Source organism: Gobio gobio (assembly GCF_949357685.1).
Source record: "Gobio gobio genome assembly, chromosome: 25".
In the NCBI taxonomy this organism is placed as follows: domain Eukaryota; kingdom Metazoa; phylum Chordata; class Actinopteri; order Cypriniformes; family Gobionidae; genus Gobio; species Gobio gobio.
In genome coordinates this window covers 17,563,722-17,586,749 of record NC_137121.1, presented here as the reverse complement: position 1 = coordinate 17,586,749, position 23,028 = coordinate 17,563,722, and the positions used below count along the sequence as shown (strand labels likewise).

The 23,028-nt window shown below is 40.2% G+C and overlaps 2 protein-coding genes across 3 annotated transcripts; both read left to right on the top strand.

Annotated features, from left to right (window-relative positions):
* The first annotated feature begins 465 nt into the window (after positions 1–465).
* On the top strand, positions 466–18,693 carry ccnd2a (cyclin D2, a). 2 transcript variants are annotated; one of them, XM_079809402.1, is made up of 6 exons: positions 480–881; positions 2,242–2,457; positions 5,537–5,696; positions 10,100–10,248; positions 14,038–14,083; positions 14,190–15,259. In XM_079809402.1, exons 1-5 carry the CDS (start codon positions 687–689, stop codon positions 14,044–14,046), a joined length of 729 nt encoding a protein of 242 aa, XP_079665528.1. In that variant the 5' UTR covers positions 480–686; the 3' UTR covers positions 14,047–14,083; positions 14,190–15,259. The 2 variants fall into 2 exon arrangements, with proteins under 2 accessions (XP_079665527.1, XP_079665528.1); XM_079809401.1 differs by lacking the exon at positions 14,038–14,083 and having other exon boundaries at positions 466–881; positions 14,923–18,693.
* Positions 18,694–19,202: 509 nt separating this feature from the next.
* On the top strand, positions 19,203–21,812 carry tigara (TP53 induced glycolysis regulatory phosphatase a). The gene is made up of 6 exons (XM_079809400.1): positions 19,203–19,424; positions 19,912–19,949; positions 20,091–20,212; positions 20,629–20,706; positions 20,816–20,926; positions 21,141–21,812. Exons 1-6 carry the CDS (start codon positions 19,393–19,395, stop codon positions 21,519–21,521), a joined length of 762 nt encoding a protein of 253 aa, XP_079665526.1. The 5' UTR covers positions 19,203–19,392; the 3' UTR covers positions 21,522–21,812.
* The last annotated feature ends 1,216 nt before the right edge of the window (positions 21,813–23,028 follow it).

Genomic DNA, 23,028 nt, shown 5'->3' with positions numbered 1-23,028 from the left:
GCTGCATTTCCTAGAAAGCTATCTCGTTGACCACAGGCGTTACTGCTTCATGCAAGATAGCTCTATTTCGAATATGTGATGACGAGGTGACGTTTTAATGTCCTTAAAGTCAAACAGAAAAGTTTTGGTCCATTTATTGTTTGAATTTCTGCTGACACCACTATTGATCAAGGGTATGCTTGTCATTTGATATACATAAATAATAGCTACATTTTTAGAACCCTTCGAGATACTACCATATAAAAGTTGAGTATTTCTTTGGGTGCTTGTGTTTATGTTAATGTTTATGTTTACCCAATAGTGGTGCGTTAAATAAGGATGTCTTGCATGAACCATAATACCAGCCAATATTGTCTTTCTGTCCATCTTGTGGAAGCTATTGATTATTGAGGGGAGGAAAAAGAAGAGGAAGAGCGAGCATTTCGCGTCGGACCAATAATAAGATCTGCTTGTGAAGCTTGCGTCACAGCCTTACATCTGCAGACCTCAAATGTTGCAGCGAGAGGAGCAGAGCAGAGAGAGAGACTAGTGGGGAAAAGTTTGCAAAAGGATCAGGACTAACCTGGACAGCCCTGTAGACTGATTTTATGTGTCCGAAAAGTCCTTTGTGCACTTTTTGATCTTTCGCAACCATTATATTTCACTGTCGGTAGGCATATTCGAGATCGAAAAGGACTTTAACAATCATGGAACTGCTTTGTCTCGAGATGGACACCATTATAAGAGCCCGTCCTGACCCGAATCTTCTATATGATGACAGGGTACTACAGAGCTTGTTGACCATCGAAGAGAGGTTTCTTCCCCAGTGTTCATATTTTAAATGCGTTCAGAAAGACATTCAGCCCTTTATGCGGAGGATGGTGGCAACTTGGATGTTGGAGGTTTGTACATATCCGATCATTTCCGTGCTTATACGCCGTATCTTCTAAACGTCTTGCAAAGTGTTTTCTCCTTTATTCTGTCAAGTAAGCTTTGTGGAATGCAACTAAAGGAGCTACTTTAATATTTCCGAAAGGGCAGATACGATTTTGTCGGGCTATTTATTTTATTGCAGTCATAAGCGCTGATTTTGGACCAAGTTCACGATTAGATTTGCAGGGGGATGGAGGTTATCGACATATGTCAGTGATCATAAGCGCATATTTCTTAAAGTTTTTGGCGCTGTCAACACAGTGGACAGAATCGTACTTAATGTTATTTATTTATTTTTAGGATAAATATTTCCATGCACACGTATGCACTTCAATGCTTGCCGCTGTGCTACATCTTACCATCGCCATGTTGGTTTTTCTTTCACAACAAGTTTATCGCATCAAAATGATCATAACAACTCTTTACACGTGCATGACTTGATACATGAGCGTTTAAGGTATATAATTATGGTTGAACATATTGGGGATTACCTTTCTATAATTTTGTACAATTTTTTGAAATATATGGTTGCGGAAGGGGCGAGGGCCCGTGCTGCTTCTTAACCCATGCTGATCGAAGTCTATAGCCTTGGAATTAAGTTCGTTTTTTGTCAGAATCTTTCATATTTCTTATCTTTGAGTGTTGGAAACGTTAGATGAGGACCTTAGCTTTATTTTCATGTCTTAAATTGTCAGGTGAATCGAGCAGGATAATTTATAAAAATATTTGAAAAAAATATTTCGGTCCGATGGTGACGCACTCATCTAAGACCGCATGCGACTTCGTTTAAAAAATCTCGTTTTTATCATATAAAACGTCGATTTAATAACTTGTCAATTGTCGGGAATGATGTGAAAGGGATTGGTGAATATTTAGAGGTATGAATAGTGGACGTAGACAATTTATTTATATTTTTAAATATTTTATGAAAATATGACGAATTAAAAAAAACAGATCCCGTACTGTGTTGCATGGGTGTTTTTTGGCTCGGGTGATTGTGACTTGAATTCATTTCTTACTGAATGAACCAAAGGAATGTGAGTCTATTGACAAAGATGTTTGAGTCCCATTTTCATCCATTCAATTTATACATTTATAACTACGACAAGACAGGAATTGCACGTTTTTTGGAATCGATCTGTAATGTTACCGTAACGATTTACAACGTCATATCTATGCCACTGATGGACAGTGCTACATATTTCGTTTTCTCGTGATAATTATTTTACGTATATATATAGTCATTGTGAGTCATAAATTAGACTAATTTTGTTGCGCCACGTGCATCTTTTCCTCTGAACTTATTAAGTTATGCCCTGCCCTTTCCAGGTCTGCGAGGAACAGAAATGCGAGGAAGAAGTTTTTCCACTGGCTATGAACTACTTGGACCGATTTTTAGCGGTGGTACCAACAAGAAAATGTAACTTGCAGTTGCTCGGAGCAGTGTGCATGTTTCTTGCGTCTAAATTGAAAGAGACGCGTCCATTAACTGCGGAGAAGCTGTGCATCTACACTGATAACTCAATCAGACCGCAGGAACTGCTGGTAAGCACCAAATAAACTCTTTGCATACCAAACTTACTAACCTATCTGTTGGAAGTGCTAGATAATTGTTTACATACTTTCTCCACAATTTTCCCCAAATATGAATTGCTAAATGCATACTGCTGTTATGGTATATACTAAATCTTTTTTAATGTCACTCCACTTAAAATAACATTTTAATTTGATTTAAAAACGAATGGAGCCTACTGCAATTTGTGATGGAATCATCTTCATATTGTCTATGTTTACAAATCGGCCACACAAGAATTAAAAGTAGTCTAAAGCAAAGACTAGGTTCTGTTTGACAAAATATTCTGCCGTCTGATGGATGTTCTCCACATTCAAATATCAACTAAAGGGTATGGAGTGCGTTTCCTTGCATCACAGGGCTATTACGCCATCTTGTGGCAACTATGCAACCCACAGCTACATTAGGGCTGAGGTCTTGTTCCACCAGAATGTCATTTGAATATAGTCAAATGAATTTAAGTGACTGTCAAATGAGAGATACAGTCAGTTGACTACTTGTCATCATTTTTGGATTATCATCTTTCAGCTTCTCATTTCTATATGCATAGGTTAACTATATGAGTAAATCGTTTTAGAGGAAAAACTGTAGACATGAAAGCAAAATATGCTGTTAAATTACTCATTACTCAGTGTCAAGGGGGGGAAAAAAGTACAGTGTGGCATAAAAAACATTTGACTATGTTACACCTGCACTTGGTGAGTTTTACCTCAGCTTACTAATGGTTCTGCAATGTATTTTCTGGCGGAAATGGGCAGTGTTTTAGTAGCTCAGGTCAAAAAAAATTGCTGCTGTGGGCATCCTCCAGTTTTTCCCCCTCAGCCTGGCCCAGTGTTATTTCGTTGTTGTTGTGGAGCCTCTGCTGGTCTGCAAAGTCCAACAGATGCAGGAAACCGAAGATCAGCTGTCAGTCACATCTTCATTTTTGTCCTCGTTAGCTGGCAAGAAGTTCTTGTAAATGAAACCGCAGTGACAACCTGGAGGTATGACTGGAGGGCTCAAAAGGAGGAAGTGGGTTCCTACATCAAGGCTGTGTTGCAAGAGTGTCACATTGAGTTTTAGGGCTGGCTTCAGTGCACTGGTGAGGTGACACTGGACTGCTGAGTTGATAGCCACAGAAGACAATATGCTGTCCTTAAGTTACTTAAACTGGTGTCTGTGGTCATTTATGGCCTCATAAAGTCTCAACAGTGTGCTCAGAATATGACCAAAGATGGAGATGTACACAAATACAGTACATAATCATTTGCTAATGAATAATTATGTAGTGTTGAGCCTTCAATGGTTGCCAAAACTGTCCCTGCACTTAATTAGGACAGTAACCCAAAAATGAAAAGTCATCATTTACAGACTCTCATTTCATTCCAAACCTGTATGACTTCCTGCAGAACACAATATAAGATATTTTGAAGAATGCTTCAGCTGTTTTTGTCCAAACAATCAACGTGAATGGATTCCAGAACATTGATTGGACCCCATGGACTTTAGTTGTATGAAAATTTTTCCAAATATCTTTTTGTGTGTGTGTTGATGGCACACTTTTCATTTTGAGGTGAACTTTCCCTTTAAAAACAGAGCAAACACACCAAAATGAACATGCATATTTTTGCTGCCCAAACTCTACAGATCTAAAGTGACAGAACGCAAAGGCTCATTTTCACATCAGCGTGTAATTGGTTTTCTTTTGGAGAACGCCTCTGCTCATAGTTTGCATTCCATCATTGGTGTACCAGGAGTCGATGGTTTTGAGCAACTGTGGCTTCAACATGTCATCAGGCTTCAAGTTCACATCAGGCACCTCCCCCTGAGAAGAAAACAGACAGGAACATGTAGCTGTTTGTACGTTTGTTTGAGTGAGTCACTCACCAGTGAAATTTCAGCAAAGAGAGGAAGTAGAGAAATCATGCATCAGCGGATGGCTGCCATTGTATTCTTGCTCACTAAGAAAGCTGTTGCTGGGGTACAAGTTCAGCGTAAGCTTTTGTCTTTGCTTTGGAGCAGTTGTAATGCTATACTGCATGTCTCAGAATGTAATGGCAATGATATTTGGCCATCTCATGAACAAAGTGTATGTGGTTCTTGTGGGGAGAAAACCACCTCCATCTGAGCGAGCGCTCAGTCATTAGGACTGTCCCAGCAAATGCAAGTTTTCCCCAATTAGTCACTTGGTCCCGTTACTCACCCGTTCAAAAAGAAAGGGGGAGTGGTAATTTGAAATCTTCTTGACTGAAACCAAATGACTGAGCATCTTACGTTTACATTTTTAGGTCAAAGCAAGTTCATGTTATGCATCAAGAGTGCCCCCAAAAGACAAAATAGTATCATCATGTTGGACAGTCACATTCAAGGTCATAATTGAGCCTTGTTTTTTCTATTAAGGTTACAGCTAAATCTAATTGCAAGCCTTTTTAAAACAAATGGGCTAATGACAGGTCCAATATTTAACTATGTGTACCTCTTCTGACTGGACAGATCGCTATAAAACAAACTCAGAATTATGTTTATAAGCTAAGGAGAAAAGTACCTGATGCTGGACAGTCTCTGTGAAGTGACTAGGCAATCTGAGTGACCCATTTTTCTACTCAAGTGTGCCTGCGTTCAGCCTTTTAGCTTTCAGGATTTCCGCTTGTAGCTTTGCATAGCCAAGGCCAAACCATGTCCTGAAGGTCCCAGAGCTTTACTCTGGCTAGATTTTGTGTGATCTGAACTGGTTCAAATGTATAGCAACAACATTTGAATGTGTAACAGCAGTACAAACATATTTAGTGCCTCATCTCCAGTAAATGTTTTACACCTACTGTCTGAATGGTTGCTATAGAATGTTACCCCAACATCCAGTGTCTTCATAAGATGGTATTTAGATATTGTCAACAACTAGTGCATCGAAAGAAAACATCTAGAAACAGGGAGCCACTGAGAGGATGCAATTTGTCACTCCAGTTGAATGTACAAAAACACTGAGATCTAAATACCTCAAATGGATGCAGATCACACAATTATTTAGGATTGGATCCATAGTGATTTTGCTTCTTTCCTCAAACCTTTTTACAGGAATGGGAGCTGGTTGTCCTGGGCAAATTGAAGTGGAACCTGGCTGCTGTCACTCCCAATGACTTTATTGAACACATTATGAGGAAACTTCCGCTGCCTGAGGATAAGCTGGACCTGATCCGTAAACATGTGCAGACTTTCATCGCCCTTTGTGCAACAGGTAGTGTATTCAATGTGGGAAGAACTCATCCCACTCATTTCAAATGAAATCCTCTAAACACGACTTAGTAGAGTAGCCTGAAAGTGTGTAGTCAACTTGTATGCGTCTTCCATTGGTGTTAAGTATGAGTGATAAAAGATCCGCTGCCTAGTCAAGTTGGTGGTGATACCTTGCATCATCACTTCAATAAGTGATGTGTTGCAAGATCCATGTTTATTCCTTGCAAAACTTGAAATCAAAGCCGACTTCTGTGGGTTTAGTATCTATGGCAACTTTATTCAGGTTCTTGTTGCAGGCAAATTATCAGATGCCATCTCATTACATTCATGAGAAACTATGTGGACTGAAATAGCGATGTGTAATGGAGAGAATTTCACTCGAAGCCTTATGTGCTTTCCTGGTATGTTTGGTGGGCATATCAGTGGCTAACCCTGAATGCAGTGACACTTCAAAAGGCAGTTGTATAGTTAAGGACATTCCTGTGTGCTGTTGAGCCATTGGTTATGCTGTTCCTGCTCTTAGAGGTGGACTACCTTTAGGAGATCAAACATAGAGATGAGAGGAGGGTGAGAAAACGTGAGGAGTGTATTGTTCCAGCCGAGCCGAACAGTGAAGCATGTCATGTTTTCATATCTTATCCCCTCTTCTCACGCCTCCCAGATGCTCCAGGGCATGACGACTTTCCCATAATCAGGAGCCTTTGTGGGGCTGGTTCTCCCAGCCAAGCCTGCACCGAACTTCACCATAGGCGGTAATGAGATCCAGTGCACCACCCTTGTTCCCTCAGGCTTCTCTCTTCAATCCCTGGGGTTTCTCAGCTCCCCAAGAACCTTAGGAATGACTCCGACTTTGGGAAAGTGGCATATGATGGGAGAGGAATTAGTAGGAAGAGCTGGCTGGTCTTCAAACATGGAGCTTTTGATTCTGCTGTTGGTTTGTGCATTAGATACAGACTGACAAACAGGATCCATAGAAACTGGTTTGAATTGGCAGGATGAGCATTGATGGTACAGTAGCTGGGATAATATGAATGGTTTAACAAAATAACTTGGTTTTTAGATGCCGGAAAATTGCAGATGCAGTGCAACATCTTTTTAAAATATCTTGTTTTAAGCAATACACAAACTAGTTACTAGTTTAACAACAGAGATCCGAGGGGTGCCCAAAAGATTTTAATTGCCGGGCAGATGTCTTGACTGCTGCTTTTCTTTCCTCTGTACAGTTTGCTTTCTTTGCAGAGAATTCAGCGTCCCCCTCTTTTCTGAAACATGCATAAATCAAGGCCCCTGTATCTGAATGAGAAAGGAGAGAACAGTGTGGAAAGACGACAGCTAATTTTTAATGGTTCTTTGCTTTTGATAAAACAGTTCCGTTTAGGGCACTCTGTGAGATTTGGTCAGGCAGAGTAGACCAGTTCAGTATTAATTAATAACATGGAGGGGCCTTTCAGAGATATGCAAATAGCTGGAAGACTCGGCTAGAGACCGCAAGAAAGGAGACAAAAGGAACAACCCTCCATTTCATATGCAAAGGCATGTAAGGGTCAGTGCAGAAGGAGCACACGATAAAGCGTTTCTCCGGAGGGCAGTCTGTCGAAGGCCTACACAGGAACAAGCTCATTAAAAGTGATTATACCCCATTTTCACTGTTAAACACCCGGCACCCCCTTTATTTCCCCACCGTAGATTGTCTGTAGATGTGTAACAGACCTGAGACCTGCTATGATATTTGCAGAGAACAAGTTTTGTAGGTAGAGATCATCTTGCCATTCTTCAGATGGTTACTTACCAGCAGATATCACTTAGGAAGAATAAAAGTGACTGGTGGAGAGTTCAACAGAGCTGAAAATTAAATCTACCGATTCATGTCATTTCTCATTCAAGAGGCTCTGTTTCCTCCCACACCGGCCTGACTGCTGTTGCTCAAGACTCAGTACTGGAGCAAGACTAAAACAAGTTGTTACAGGATTTTAACAGTCAAAGAGTGTTCCTGTTTTGAATTCATCTGTTTTACTATGGTTTGACAGGGCAGACCAACACATCACTTTTGTTGATGAAATTACTTTGTTGAAGATTTGTGACAATAGACAGATAATGTAATACAATTCTGTAGTAATACAAGTAGTTATACATGTCCCAGACATGACCTGCCGATAGCCTTATGAGACACAACATAACTAGGAGTTTAAACAAAAATAATTTTAAATTCTGTTTTGTAGGATTAACAAATTCTACAAAGAGTGCCAATTAATTAACATTTATTTGAAAATTTGTTACATGTCTACTCTTTTATTAATTCTGTGTCTTTAAGTTCTGCACTTGCATGCTTTACCTGACTTGTACCATTCGACTGAGCGTTATACTGCGATGCCAAATTTATGTTTACTTTTGATCTTTATCACTCAGGTCGAACATGGCTGCTCAAAACGAGACTTTCTGTAAATGCAAACCTGTGCATCTGCATGAAAGTCTGGCACTTGATTTATTGCCCCTCAAATCATCGGTCTCTTTGGCCGTTCCTCAACTTTCCGGACGTTTAATTAATTTACAAGTTAAATGCGTACACAGCACATTGCACCCACCAAGGAGCTTGCTGTGTTGGCACAGTTCTGGGGATGCAGTGTGGCGAGGGCAGGAGAATGGTCCATTGAAGGGGGTGAGAGGCTGGTATACCAGGCCAGCCAGCCGCCGCTTACTAGGAGCCTTCCATCACAGGCGTCACCACTCAGCTACATACACTGTTTATCCTCTGCATGAATATCAATGAAGGCGTGCAGAATACATCCATTCTTCCCTTACCACTCTCACAAACCAGAGCGTCCAGCTCTGCCACTAGCACGCGCATGCTCTTGTTCCCCCGACAAACTTGTCTTGTCTAGAGTGTGAAAAATCAGATTGCAACCCACTCAGCGCACGCAAGCTGTGTGTGGGCATCTATTTTCCATTGTTTTTTCTCCCGGTCTAAGAGTTGCAATGCGGCTTGTTTTGTCTTCTTCTGCTTGACCAGAACTTGTCTTTTAATACATTTTTGACTGGCCCGGAAAAAAAACTACAAAGAGAAGAGTGTATAATAAGTTCATTTGTTTGTCAACACTGAGCCACAAAATGAGAAAATGGCTGGCTTTGAATGTTAAGAAGGCAATGAAGGCATGCTCGTCAGTTATCAAAGGGCCCACGGCTTTGATTTTTTTTTTTCCTAAAAAGAAAGGGGAAGAAAAATCACCCTCAGAGCCATCACACACAGTTTGCTTTGCAATTGAATATGGCAATATGGTAATGCAAAGACTGCCAGGGAGTGTGGGACCGTGAGCCCAGAGGTGGCCCTGCATCAGAGGAATGGCATGGGGGGAATGAGGTGGGTAGGAGGGTCTTTTCTTCTGCCAAAACCTTACGAAGGTCTGGACACTGATTAAAGAATGATGCTTAGTGCCCCCCTCAGCCGCCCCTGCTGTCTAAAACCCAACAACACCCTCCCCCAACACCCATCTTTTGTGCCGGCTGTCAGGTTGAATTGGAATCCACAGAGAGGGCTTGATGTTGCATCTCTCAGTTGGATGAGATGAGGTGATGATTTCAGACAATGAGGCCACACTCTCTTGCTCACTAGACCCAGGTCCACCAGTGGCCACACTCAATATGTTAAAAGATAGCTGCAATGCTGACACAAATCTCGGGCTGTTGTAACAACAATGACATGTGTGCCATTCAACCTTAGGGGTGTGTGTCTGAAGTAAAAAAAAAAAAAAAAGTCTGAAAGTAGGAAGAGGGGGAGCCGTAGAAAAAGAAGAAAGATGGAAATCAATGAGGCAGGGGGCAGACAGCCTAAGCTGTTTGGTTCTTTCTTTTCCTCTTTCTTTCTCCCCCTTCTTGCAGTCAGTCGTCTTTTTGGGTTTCAGGCCCGTTCACAAGCTGTCTTATTTGCATTATGAATGACAGTGAGAAAGCTAACAAGGTTATTGGTCTTTGAGATGTACGCCTGTGACCACACGTGGAAAAAGGACCTACAGCAGTGAGCATTGGCAGGGGGACTGTGGCTCTTTATTCCATCCTTTCCGAAGGCTATAGGGCTTTTTTTCAGGGAGCACACGATTTACTTAGGAGCTGGAAGAAAAGGGGCCGATCTGCAAAGGGTGACTGGAGGAGAGGGGTGGGGGTGGGGTGCTTTTCAGATTCTTTTCAAGCCAAGTGAACCCTCATTATCCTGGGCTGCAGTCATTAGCAAAGGACTGTGCACAGACCTAATGGAATGGGTCTTTATTTGTCAGTATTTATGATTTTTGTTATTTTTGTATCCATTTCATAATATTTGATATAACTATTCAAAATACTGTAGAAAAGTCTGATAAAGTACATTTTTATGAACTCAAAGCTTGACAGGTCTTGCCTGGTTTGCTCTTTCCTCAGATTTCAACTTCGCCATGTACCCTCCATCCATGATTGCAACGGGCAGCGTGGCAGCGGCTATCTGTGGCCTGCAGCTCAACAGCACGAACCGCTCACTGTGGGGAGACAACCTTACAGAGTTGCTAGCCAAGATCACAAACACAGAAGTTGTAAGTATTGTTGCTTTGACAATACATTTTACTAATGCAACTTTTAATGAATCGTGATACATGGCCAGTGTGCTACACAGATCACCTCACAGTTTGTGTGCTTTCTATTTAAAACAGAGATAAGATTTCTTGGTTTTTTTTTACTAATAGCAACACTATTAGTAATCTGTGGGACAAGTGTTGCTGTGCCTGTAGGACTGTGAGAGGAGGCTATGCATTCCCCCTATTTACTCAATGGGCTTAGATCCAGCTCCAATTCAATTTCACATTCAGCCACTGAATTACTGGAAATGAAATGGAATTGACCCTGACTGAGAGACTGTAAGGAGAGAATCCGCAGGCTTAGGGGAATGTGTCAGGGATACTATGGCTTTATGCAATTGACTTGCATACAAATTCACACATACTGTCGCACGAGGGACCACCTCCTGGTCATTTCGTCTCTTTTAGGTCCTTTAGTTTCTTTTTAAGGTGGAAAGATAAAAGCCGCAGAGAAGAGAATATTAGGATTAAGAGAATAACCCAGGAAACACATTTAATTCCTGTCCTGACCTGAAGAGGTCAACCCTCCCCAAGATACCCTAGAGTGCACTGCTGCTGGTAGAATGACTGCTGCCCCAGCATGTGGTGTGTGAAGTCGTGCACCATAGCAGAGGAAAAACAAATAGTCCTCCACAGCAGTAAAGGTGCTCAGTGTCTGAGGAGTGTGAGGTCCAGGGCAGAAGGAATGAACTGCCTGCTCCATGAACAACTCGTCACATTGCTAGATGCCAACAAGCCATACCTTTGAAAACATGCAGGTAGGGTGTACGCACTCTACCCTGCTCGTACTGAGCTATAAAGCCTAAAGAAAACTTAAAGGTATAGTTCACCCAACATGACTTTTTTTTCTGCTGTGGAACAAAAAGAAAGATATTTTGAGAAATGTCTAATTCATGTAAATGGTATCCACAATTATTTGGTTACCAACATTTTTCAAAATACCTTTTTTTGTGTTCCACAGAAGAAAGAAAGTCATGTAGTTTTGGAACGACATGAGGGTGAGCAAGTAGCTTTTTTTGGGCGAACTGTCACTTAAAGGAAGGCAAATAAACAGTTTGTTTTGCCAAGGATGCGAATTGTTGACTTTTTGCAATACTTTTGCAATACTGCAATAGTATCTTTGTTGTGACATTATAGAATCACATGTGGAAGGGTTATTTCTAGCAGTGCTATGTCTGCTATGTCTTAAAGTGCTTTCATTCTAGCGCTTTTGGTGTGCACCCGGGTTCAGACCAAGCAATTGCACCATGTGTGAATGCACCCTTATATTTAACAGAGCACTGAATTTGTTTGGGACGAATAATCTGAAATGGTTGTGAAAATCTTAAGAGGTCCTATCTAGATATCTATAGCAGAAGTAAAGTAGAAAAACCTAGTCTTCAATAAACAAGGTTTTTGTGTACTAAACTTTTCCTTGGTGAAATTGAGGACCTTCCATATTGAGGCAGAGGTTGGGAGGTGAGCGGTCAGACAGAGTATGAAGGAAAGTCAACCTAATGCCAAACGATGGTGCCAGCCAGGAACCTGGTACCCTGCTGACATTGGTGGTGTCCAGTGCCTGTAGTTTCCAGTAGACATATGATAGGGGCAGCCAGCCTCTTCCAGTCGTCCTTGGAATGTGTGTGTAGCTGAAGACACACCTGGTGAAGTATACTCTGTGCAGCAGTAAGGTACACACATGCATGCCAAACCAGGAAGGCTGAAAAACTGTCTTGAAGTTTCTACAAACACCCTAAAGTCTCTCTAAGAAATAAGCAAAAGGCACTAAATGTTAATTTGGCACTGGGTGTCAATAGTAAAGTTTGTTACTGTAGCTAAAGTAAATACAGTAAATACAGTAAATGATGCTCCTTGGGATGTTGTCGTCATCAAGGGTCTTAGAGTTATCAGTTCTTTTAAATAAGGCCCTGACTGATTTCTTTATGTTGAGGCATGCATTTGTGTCCTTGTGCTCTTCTAGAATACTTATAATATAGCTTTGCACAATCCAAAGCTCTGCAGTTGGAGAAACTAACCAGGAAGAGAGAGTGCAAAGTAAAAACTCTTTTGAGTTTCTAGAAGTAGGTGAAATGTTAGAAACTTTGGGTCTGGTATGCTGAGAATGCTCCTTTGCCTAAAGTCATAATGTCATAAGGACGTTGTTATTTGCAACCGAAATGTTATTTGGAACTGAAGAGTTGCAAATTATTTAGAGAAGAACTTCAAGGCTTTTTTGGTACATAAGATCATGTGTTAGGCCCCCTGGCCTCTTGCATTAGGCCTCTGGGACATCTTAATCCCTTTCATTTCTCAATGCTGTGATGGCCTTGCTCTGAACCCGGCAATCCTTGCTTTCACTTCCCATTAAAAAACAGACATCGTTTTTTTTGTAGTTACTTTGTAGTAAGTCTCCCCTTTAAGCTTCTAGGCTTCTTCTGTCCAAGATGGCACACACTGAGTGACATCACAATAACTGCTGTTTCTTCAGTAGACCATTTTCATTCATTTGTTGAACTTTGACAAACATAGCCATGCTCCGGTGGGATAGAGGGTGTTCTTGATCAGGGCAGGGTTGGATTATTTAATCAGGGACCACCCACTCCATCCTGCAGCTCACCAAGTGCCACCCTCCTCTGGATCTAATCATGGAGAAGCTCTTCTAGAGCAAGTCCTGGTTTTACCAGTAGTCGCACATTGAAGCTATTAGAGTTGCCTGAATTAAGCCTTTGGGGCTTGGCATGAATTTGGTTGTGCAGCTATAAAGACCAGCGCACAGGAAAATGTCTTTTAAGAAGTCGGGCCTGGCATTCTTGTGGTAAGACACAGGCAGTTCCTTTACATGTTTTATGCTTTAGTTAATTTACTAGAAGAAATTTATTTTTCATGACTAATAATGGCTCATCGGAAACAAGAGACCTCTAGAAGGATGGTGGTGTTGTCATCCACGATGAAAGAAAACAACCTAGCGACACTAAGCTCTTCCTTAACAAACAAACAAAATAAATAAATAAAAATATTTAAATGCCTTCCGCCAGTCACTCCAAACACCTGAGATGTTTTTCTTGTGTGATAGACTGCTTCTACAGGCAAGAAACGTTTGCCTGGCCCAGGAGCCATGCATAACATAAGTTCAGACTTTGGCCCATCAGCTTTTAATTAGCAGTAAATGTCAAAGGAATGCAGCCTCTCCACAAGCAACACATTCTCCACGGGCTCTCCCCGTGGGCCATTCACAGCAAACTTCCCACAGATGCCTGTTGTGTCAGACATGCTCACTAAACTGGAGAGTGAGCTTTGATCACCGTACATCCATTTAGTTGCACTAGAGGGCATCATTGCTCATTTTTGTGACAGTGTGAAAGCCATTTTAAATATGTCATGTGCTCTTTGGAGCCATCCACAGGGTTGCATTGAGCATTTCTTATATTTTATCAATAAAAAAAGATTTTGTTTGTTCTTAGTTATACAGTGCAGGAATAAGACTGGTGGACTCAAGTGAGATCCCCTTAGGTCATAACATGCTGTTGTGAAAATGAAAGGGTATAAAAAACATAAGCGAAACACTACCTTGTTTTATCCATGGGACATGGATGTAATTAACATAGCAAACTGTGGTAGAGCTTTTTTTCCCCTGTATGCAAGGCAACTTCTATTGTTTTAGGTGCATGTTTGGTATAGGCTAGACAGAAAAATCTGGGTTAGAATTTTGGTTAAATCTTGTTTGACGTAAACCATCAACTATGTGTAAATTTGCATTTGCTTTAACAGTACTACTAATGAACAGATTCTGGATAAGTACCGACATTGCAGCAATGTAAGTGACCGGTTTGTCTAACGGAATATGTCTGTTGCATTGCATGTCTATCTCAAATTATTTGGTTATCAACATTCTTCAAAATATCTTCTTTTGTGTTCCACAGAAGAAAGAAAGTCATATAGTTTTGGAACAACATGAGGGTGAGCAAATAGCTTTTTTGGGCGACCTGTCACTTAAAGGAAGGCAAATAAACAGTTTGTCTTGCCATGGATGCGAATAGTTGACTTTTTGCAATACTTTTGCAATACTGCATTAGTATCTTTGTTGTGACATTATAGAATTACATGTGTAAGGGTTATTGCTAGCAGTGCTATGTCTGCTATGTCTTAAAGTGTTTCATTCTAGCACTTTTGGTGTGCACCCGGGTTCGGATCAGAATTGTGTTTGCATTACTGTATTGTGAAAATCTTAATATATATAGCAGTAGAAAAACTGCTAAAATTTTTTTTGAAAATTTAAGTAGAAAAACCTAGTCTTCAATAAACAAGGTTTTGTGTACTAAATTTTTCTTGGTGTATTTGAGGACCTTCCATATTGAGGCAGAGGTTGGGAGGTGAGCGGTCAGACAGAGTATGAAGGGACATGGATAGCAAACTGTGGTAGAGCTTTTTTTTTCCTGTATGCAGGGCAACTTCTATTGTTTTAGGTGCATGTTTGGTATAGACAGAAAAATCTGGGTTAGAATTTTGGTTAAATCTTGACATACACCATCAACTATGTGTGAATTTACATTTTGCTTTAACAGTACTACTAATGAACAGATTCTGAATAAGTACAGACATTGCAGCGATGTAAGTGACCTGTTTGTCTAACGGAATGTATCTGTTGCATTGCAGGACGTGTTAAAGGCATGCCAGGAGCAGATTGAGAGAGTGTTGATGAATAACCTGAGGGAGGGTCGTCAGCAGCAGCAGAAACAGCAGCAGCAGGAACAGGGTGGCCCGCGAAGCAAAGCACTTGATGACCAGGACCAGTCCAGCACCCCTACCGATGTACGAGACATCAACTTGTGAGCTTGCTGCAGGAACGCTGTGATCAGTCTTCAAGAAAAAAAAAACAACAAAAAACAAAAATGACAAAAAAACAAACAACCCCAACAAAAAGTGCTTGCTAGTCTTTGTAGAGTTTTATCTTCATTTTCCAGTAAAACAAAAAAAAACTCCCATAAATGACAAAAAAAGAAAAAAATCTAAGCTATTTTAGATACAAAAAATAGATATTTTTAAAATGATTTGATAATGATGCAAAAACCTCTACGGTGCCTCAGACTCTTAGAAGGGAAGCGTGTAGTATTTCGCAAACTCTTTTGATTGTGTAAACATAATATGATATTTAATGCAAAAGTGATAGCGTAAAGGGCTTTTCAAAATAGAGAGTCTACTGTATCAGACTGGCTTGAAAGGGTACAAAAAGTGGGGCTATGTTTTTTTTTTTTTCCTGTTTTGTTGTGATTTTTTTTTTTTTTTTTGGTTCATTTTGGAATGCCTGAACTTGAACACACATTGAGGTGCCATGAGTCTGAATGAACGCACCCATTCACTTGGCTGTGTACTAAGAGTGCATTAGGACCAGATTAAAAAGGAGTGGTGAGACACAAGTCTTATACTAAGAACGGAGGGCTCTTTTGCTAGGGCAACAGGGGTTTATATCACGAGAACAGACTATTAATATTATTTTAATATGATGATTATTATTATTATTCCTGTTAAACAAGCAAGTTATTGTCTCTTGATGTTAAAGTTACGGACACTTCAAATAAGCTTTTGTCAAGCTGCTTGTGTGCATGCATTTATGTGTGGTGTATGTTGGCTCATGTGCAAGCGTGTACAAGTTACCCTATATCAGGCACTCTTGTGTGAGTCATGTGGGCTTTGTTTAATCATCTATCTGCAAGTGTTTGGTCATAGAGGCGGATTCAGTGGTAGGCACATGGTCTGGACAGGGATAGCAAATGATTCCACGATGCTTCGAGGGCCTCCTGTATCAGTGCCTTATATTAAATGCTTTTATTTACTGGCCTGGAAACTGCTTGAGGGCTGGGCCCAACCCAGTGCACAGAACAAGAGGAGGCAAGAAAAGGGAGCGGACAGAGACGGCTACGTTCCCACATTTCTTCTAAAGGCAAGAAGAGTTGTTTTTAAAGTTTGTGGGTAAGGTTGTCCTTTGGGGCAGCCTCCCACTAAATATTACAGTTGTATTGTATACAGTTTATTACGTATTTTGTTGTGAGCGTGTTGAAGGAGCCTTAGGCTGATTTGTGTCTGGTCCCACCACCAGGGACCGAGAGAAGAGTCATGGAGTAGTTTGCAAACAAATTGCAAATTCGATTAGCAGTAAAGGAATGTGTAGGCCAGAATGATTGAGGATGATGACGATGAAGCTTGGTTAGTTTGAGGTGTGAAGCATGCTGCTGAGATGAGGATGATGATATGGAGTTAGGAGAAGCAGGAAAGGAGGAGAAAGGAGAAACAACAGCTATTATGGGTTCCATAAATCACCTGATATTTAAGATCTTTAATCTATTTGTCTGTTTACTTGTTTGTCCTTTAGTTTTTATGTCTTATGTTTGAATTACAGACCAGTATCTAAACCAGTTTCATTGATACTGCCAACTCATAACTGGGGAAGGTTACTCCATCGGTGACAGTTTAGAGAGCATATTTGCCATGGATAACAAATGGTTATAATAAAGGGGTCTTTTTTTTCCCCTTTTTGGGCTGGTTTCCCATGTTTAGATCATGGCATGTTTGATTCATTACAGCGTTAAAGCATTGGAAACCAATGTATGACAACAGCAACAAATTTAACAAAATAAAAAGACCAAAACACAGATCAAAATGGAAGAAAAAAAAAAAGTTTGTTGGTTTGCACGCAGTGCAACGCAGGGCAGTTTTCTTGCCATTTGAAAAGATGAACTTGTGCAACTGCACCAATGCAGAAAAAAAGTTTTATATAGTGCCTTGAGTCACCCTGTTTTGCTGAGCTTAACCATAAGATCCACTACCCAGCCATCTAAAATATGCTGCTTCCAAAGGTTGAACTGGCATGGGATTTGAAAACTTCCAAAAGTCATTACACAGCGTCCAAAAACAGGGTGCACTAGCAGCACAAAACGCCTTTCAAATGCTGAATTCTCATAGCTTACCTTGAAAAGGGGCAGTCGAGCTTAGGTTTTTGTCCGTCTACATATGCGTGCGTGTTTGTGTGCATGTCTTTCTGTGTGTAAAGGAGATGTTTACGTGTACTCATACGTTTCCTTTGCCCAGAAACGGTTCTTAGTGATGCTTGAGTTTCACAAGTCACATTTCCTACATCCTCACACCAAAACCCCTGTCAATCTTATTGTATTAAACTAGTCTGTCTTATTATTTTCCCAGCTCTGGTCTGAAAATGAATTACAGTACTGTTAACAGATTGTATGGGTGGCTGAGTTTGAAAATGGACTGAAGTTACATTCATTAAGGGGTATGATACTGTATTCCAAAGTGATGAGAGATGGAAAGGGTGTGAAGACAGCAATCAAGTGTCAATATTGTTATTGAGTTATGTTTTTTTTCCGCTGCTAAAAAGCTATGATTTTTTTTGTTTGTTTGTTTCATCTTATACACATAACATTACATAGTTGTGATGTCACATCGGTGTGCTGCTATTTTATAAACAATTGTATTATAATTATTTTACTGCTTACAGAATACTTTGAGAATACAGAAGTAGAGGGTAAAAGAAGAACATGAAATGAGTATCCGACTGGAAATGCTCTTTGTACAGTGTGCTCTTATAAAGGCATGTTTCTTTACCTTTTAGTCTTTTTTCCTTCTCTTCTTTCTCTGTCACATTCTGTAAGTATGGTATCTCTATACCTCAGGTTTACTGGACATAAAAGACTTTCCCATTACCTCACACAACTCACAACAGTTTTTTCCGGAACCTGGAAAGGACAGCACATAGAAGAGGTTATGATATTTCTGATGTAGTAAATACAGTTGGATTTAAATCGCTTACATGGCTCTCACCTAGACGTCAGAAATAGTGGATGGAGGAGGTCACAAACGATTGTCTTATGAACTTGGCCCATATCGGTGGAAATAAACCTGTATCAAATAAGCAACAACAATGAGAAAAGTCCTCCTTCCTCCACTGTAATCATGTACCTCAGTTATGTCTGTTGCACAACCTCTGTTCAATAAATATCTGCTTTAAAGAGTGTGGTGCTATGTTGGTCCTATGTTATTTTTCCCTTTTATTGGCAATGTTAATGGTAAAAATAACAATGGGAATCTATCCAGGATGCTATAACCTGGTAGAGAATGACTGTAAAGATTGAGTGTGGATAATCAGAAAGACTGGGTGAAAATGAAACATTTCATAAATGAAACAGGTTGAAAAGGTTTTGTGTTCAACCATGTTTCCTTGCATAATTATCCGCTAAATAATTATATCTAAGTCGGAAGTTGTTACAACTGATTTTTAAGAGGGTAAAGTCATTATAGGGCTTGGCAACTGTGGATATTCTTTGGATTTCTGTTGAACTCAAATTTTTCATTGAGAGCATTAATGAAGTTAAAGGAGAGGACATGCTGTATGCTAAGGTCAATAAACTTACCATGAAATAAGTAGTCTCCTGTTCTTATTTCAGTACGAACTGTGGTGGTGAACATTTTTATAAACGTCTATATTTTTACAACTGAATAGCTGGTGAGTACTTAAAAATATCACAATTCAAATAAAAAACCTATTTGTCGAGTTAAATGCAAACGATATACAGTCCAAAATAAAACCGTGACAAACTTTATACAATTTTAAAGCCCGCCACGCGCCACTGGCGCCAATTACTGCAAGCTACGTCAGGTGAGCGAAGTGACTGTGTAGCCGATGTCCGATTCGTTAACGAATCATTCTTTTGAGTTGAATCTTTTCAAGGATTCAGTTGAGCTGGTGCACATCTCAACGTTTAGTTTTACGAATCGGAGAATGTTAAACACACTGGGAATATGTATATGGCTTAATTATGACAGCTTTATCAACAAACTTACTTCTTAATGATGAATCGCTGAATTGTTTTTGAACCGTTCAAAAGAACCGATTTTCCAAACCGAGTCGGACCTACCAGCCATGCGTACGAACTTCCGGTAAAAATCAAGCACGGAGAAAAGCCAAGAGCTGTCAGTGGTGTCACCCCACAGCAGCAAATATAGGCGCATATTTAAAAACGCAAGGGGTGTGACTGCTTCTGGTTGTCTCCGGGATCAATGAATGAGCATCTATAACCTCACAACGCTGTTAACGGCATCTTTATAGCTGCAGCAATGCTTGCTTTTGGTTTAACGATAGTCCGACAGTAAGTTGGCTTTTCTGTCTTGTTTGCCTAATGAAAAATATGTTCTGCAACTATTCTGCATTACAAACTCATCACTGCATATTATTGATTCAGCAATTGTAATATGAGAGGATAGTTTTAAATTAAAACTATACTTTGCTAGAAGTAGTTCTAAATATAGCACTATTATGCTACACTCGGCGTTATAGAACGGTATTAATACATGAGGGCTGTCTGACATTTAGTCGAGTTTAAATATGCTAGTGGGAATTTAGTTTAAACTTTACTGGGCTCCTAGTCCTCATATATCATGTTACTTTTATCTGTTAGCTATGCTTAAAGGGCAATATGAATCCCTCTTCCAGTGAAAGGTCAAGGGCTTGATGTAACTCCTATAAAAAAAAAGAGTCCTACCCTCACTGTGTCCATGTTAAATAGACATAGTTATATTCAATTTATATAGTTTTGTTTTTTATTTTATTTATCACTATTACTTTTCGTTTACCAGTGGTGAGACGCAGTGCAACAAAGATGGCCTTTTACAAGGTAATTTTTACAAAAAGAAACAAATACCTTTTATCCATAACTATCAGTACCCCTGCATGTTTGCAGGCATGGCTTTAGTTATTAGCATTTTTATCTCAGCTCATGCTCCACAAACTATAACTATAATTTCTTTGCTTTTAGGCCAGAAAATAGACTCACCGCTTTCTGAAATTGGGATCCGGCAATCTGAGGCTGCTGGCCAGTACCTCAGGGATCTAAAATTCACAAATGTGTTTGTCAGTGACATGAAACGTGCCAAGCAGGTAAGTAGAAACATACTAGTAGAAGTCTAGTAGAACATACCAGTTTGCCACAGGTAGAGGGAGATGTTTCTCCACAAAATAAAATTCTGGGTCAATTGAGCTGGAAAGGCATGTTTCCCTGGATAAGAGTCAGTAAGCATTACAGCAATATACTTATGTGAGTCTTAAGTATTTTGAATATGATAAAGAAACCATCAATAACAGTCAAACCATATGTTAACCGACAATATCTGTTAATTTGCAGTATGCATCTTTTGCAAATGTTATTGTTATAAGTTTGCACATGCCCACTGAAGTTATAATAATTTCTAACTAGTGTGTCCTAGTTTCTTGAAGCAAATATAACTTTCATTGTGTTTGTTGACTCCTTATCTTTCCTTTAGGATGAATAATAACGTCTTTTTGTAAAATTACAGACTGCGGAGATCATTTTGAGGAACAACAGAACCTGCCACGATATAGAACTAGTCGCAGATCCATCACTTAAAGAGAGAGTAAGTACAGACTACAGCTTGACAATATTAGTCAAATCAGAGTCTGATCAGACTGTGTCCTTTCAGAGTAACTTTTCATATCCATCTCAGAACTATTTTTTTCCTCCAGAGTTTCGGTGTAGCTGAGGGAGGTCGAGTCATAGAAATGAAAAACATGGCTAAAGCAGCCGGGCAGCCTTTACCAGAGTTCACTCCACCTGAGGGAGAAACCATGGAGCAGGTAACATGAATCGCACTTATGTCAAAACATAAATAATAGTCAGTATAGCTGGTTTGGGATGAAAGAAAACAGCCACTCTAAATGGCAACACTGTGCATAAATGGAGTTATACTAGAATACAATAGTCCATGTCCTATTATGTTCCATGTATTTGTAATATTTTAAAATTAATTAATAAAAAAAAATGATTATCAATAAATAAAACCATTTTCAGGTGAAGGTGCGAATCAAGGATTTTCTCAAGTCTATGATCCAGCGAATAGCTAATGACCATCGAGACAAAGTACAAGATGGTGAGACAGATGAAACCGATTGGGCTCCTGCAGGACTCCCAGATGACGGAGTCATGAATGTGCCTGTCCATGCCCTGGTTGTTGGCCACGGGGCTTATATGAGCATAATGATGCGGCATTTTTTTGAGGACCTGAAGTGCCCCGTTACCCGTTGTTTAGACCCAGCTCAACAGTTTTCCATCTGCCCCAACACCGGAATGTGCCGTTTTATTATCACTTTGAAATGTGGTAATGCGGGTCTTGCATTTTCAGACATGAAATGCGTGTTCATCAACAGAAGAGATCACATCAGGACTGATTAAAAACAGCAATATATAAATAGAAAAGGCAATAAAATGTTTACATGTCAATGTTAAAGCACTTTACCCTGATTCATCATACAGAATTTTGTGATACATCAACTTTTGGAAAGACAACCAACAAATATCTGATTTGACTTATACAGATTGTAAACTTATGAATACTATATTGTATACCATTCAGACACTGGCAGTATTAAATACAGGGGAGTATTTGTGTGTAAGTAAGTTATTGATTTATTTTTTAATGCTATAAAAGTGTAACTGTTAACTAAATAAATGTGTCCTACATCTATGTTGTTGTGTTTATATATACACCGACCAGGCATAACATTATGACCGGTGAAGTGAATAACACTGATTATCTCTTCATCACGGCACGTGTTAGTGGGTGGGATATATTAGGCAGCAAGTGAACAGTTTGTCCTCAAAGTTGATGTGTTAGAAGCAGGAAAAATGGGCAAGCGTAAGGATTTGAGCGAGTTTTGACAAGGGCCAAATTGTGATGGCTAGGCGACTGGGTCAGATCATCTCCAAAACTGCAGCTCTTGAGGGGTGCTCCTGGTTTGCAGTGGTCAGTATCTATCAAAAGTACTCCAAGGAAGGAACAGTGGTGAACCCGCGACAGGGTCATGGGAGGCCAAGGCTCATTGATGCACGTGGGGAGCGAAGGCTGGCCTTATGGTCCGATCAAACAGACAAGCTACTGTAGCTCAAACTGCTCAAGAAGTTAACGCTGGTTCTGATAGAAAGGTGTCAGAATACACAGTGCATCACAGTTTGTTGGGTATGGGGCTGCATAGCCGCAGACCAGTCAGGGTGCCCATGCTGACCCCTGTCCACTGCTAAAAGCGGCAACAGGGGGGCATGTGAGCATCAGACCTGGACCACGGCGCAATGGAAGAAGGCCTGGTCTGATGAATCACGTTTTCTTTTACATCACATGGATGGCCGGGTGCATGTACGTCGCTTACCTGGGGAACACATGGCACCAGGATGCACTATGGGAATAAGGCAAGCCGGCGGAGGCAGTGTGATGTTTTGGGTAATGTTCTGCTGGGAAACCTTGGGTCCTGCCATCCATGTGGATGTTACTTTGACACGTACCACCTACCTAAGCATTGTTGCAGACCATGTACACCCTTTCATGGAAATGTATTCCCTGCTGGCTGTGGCCTCTTTCAGCAGGATAATGCTCTCTGCCACAGAGCAAAAATGGTTCAGGAATGGTTTGAGGAGCACAACAACGAGTTTGAGGTGTTGACTTGGACTCCAAATTCCCCAGATCTCAATCCAATCAAGCATCTGTGGGATGTGCTGAAAAACATGTCTGATATATATACTGTATATATAAACATGGCTTGTGGTTTATGCATTTTATGCATTTATGCGTTTATGCATTTATGGCCACAATTAGGTAACTAGGTAATTTGGTTTGCGAGAACCAGACAATACAAGACACTTTTAACACCATTTAAAAAAAAATCTTCAATCACAAAATATATGACTG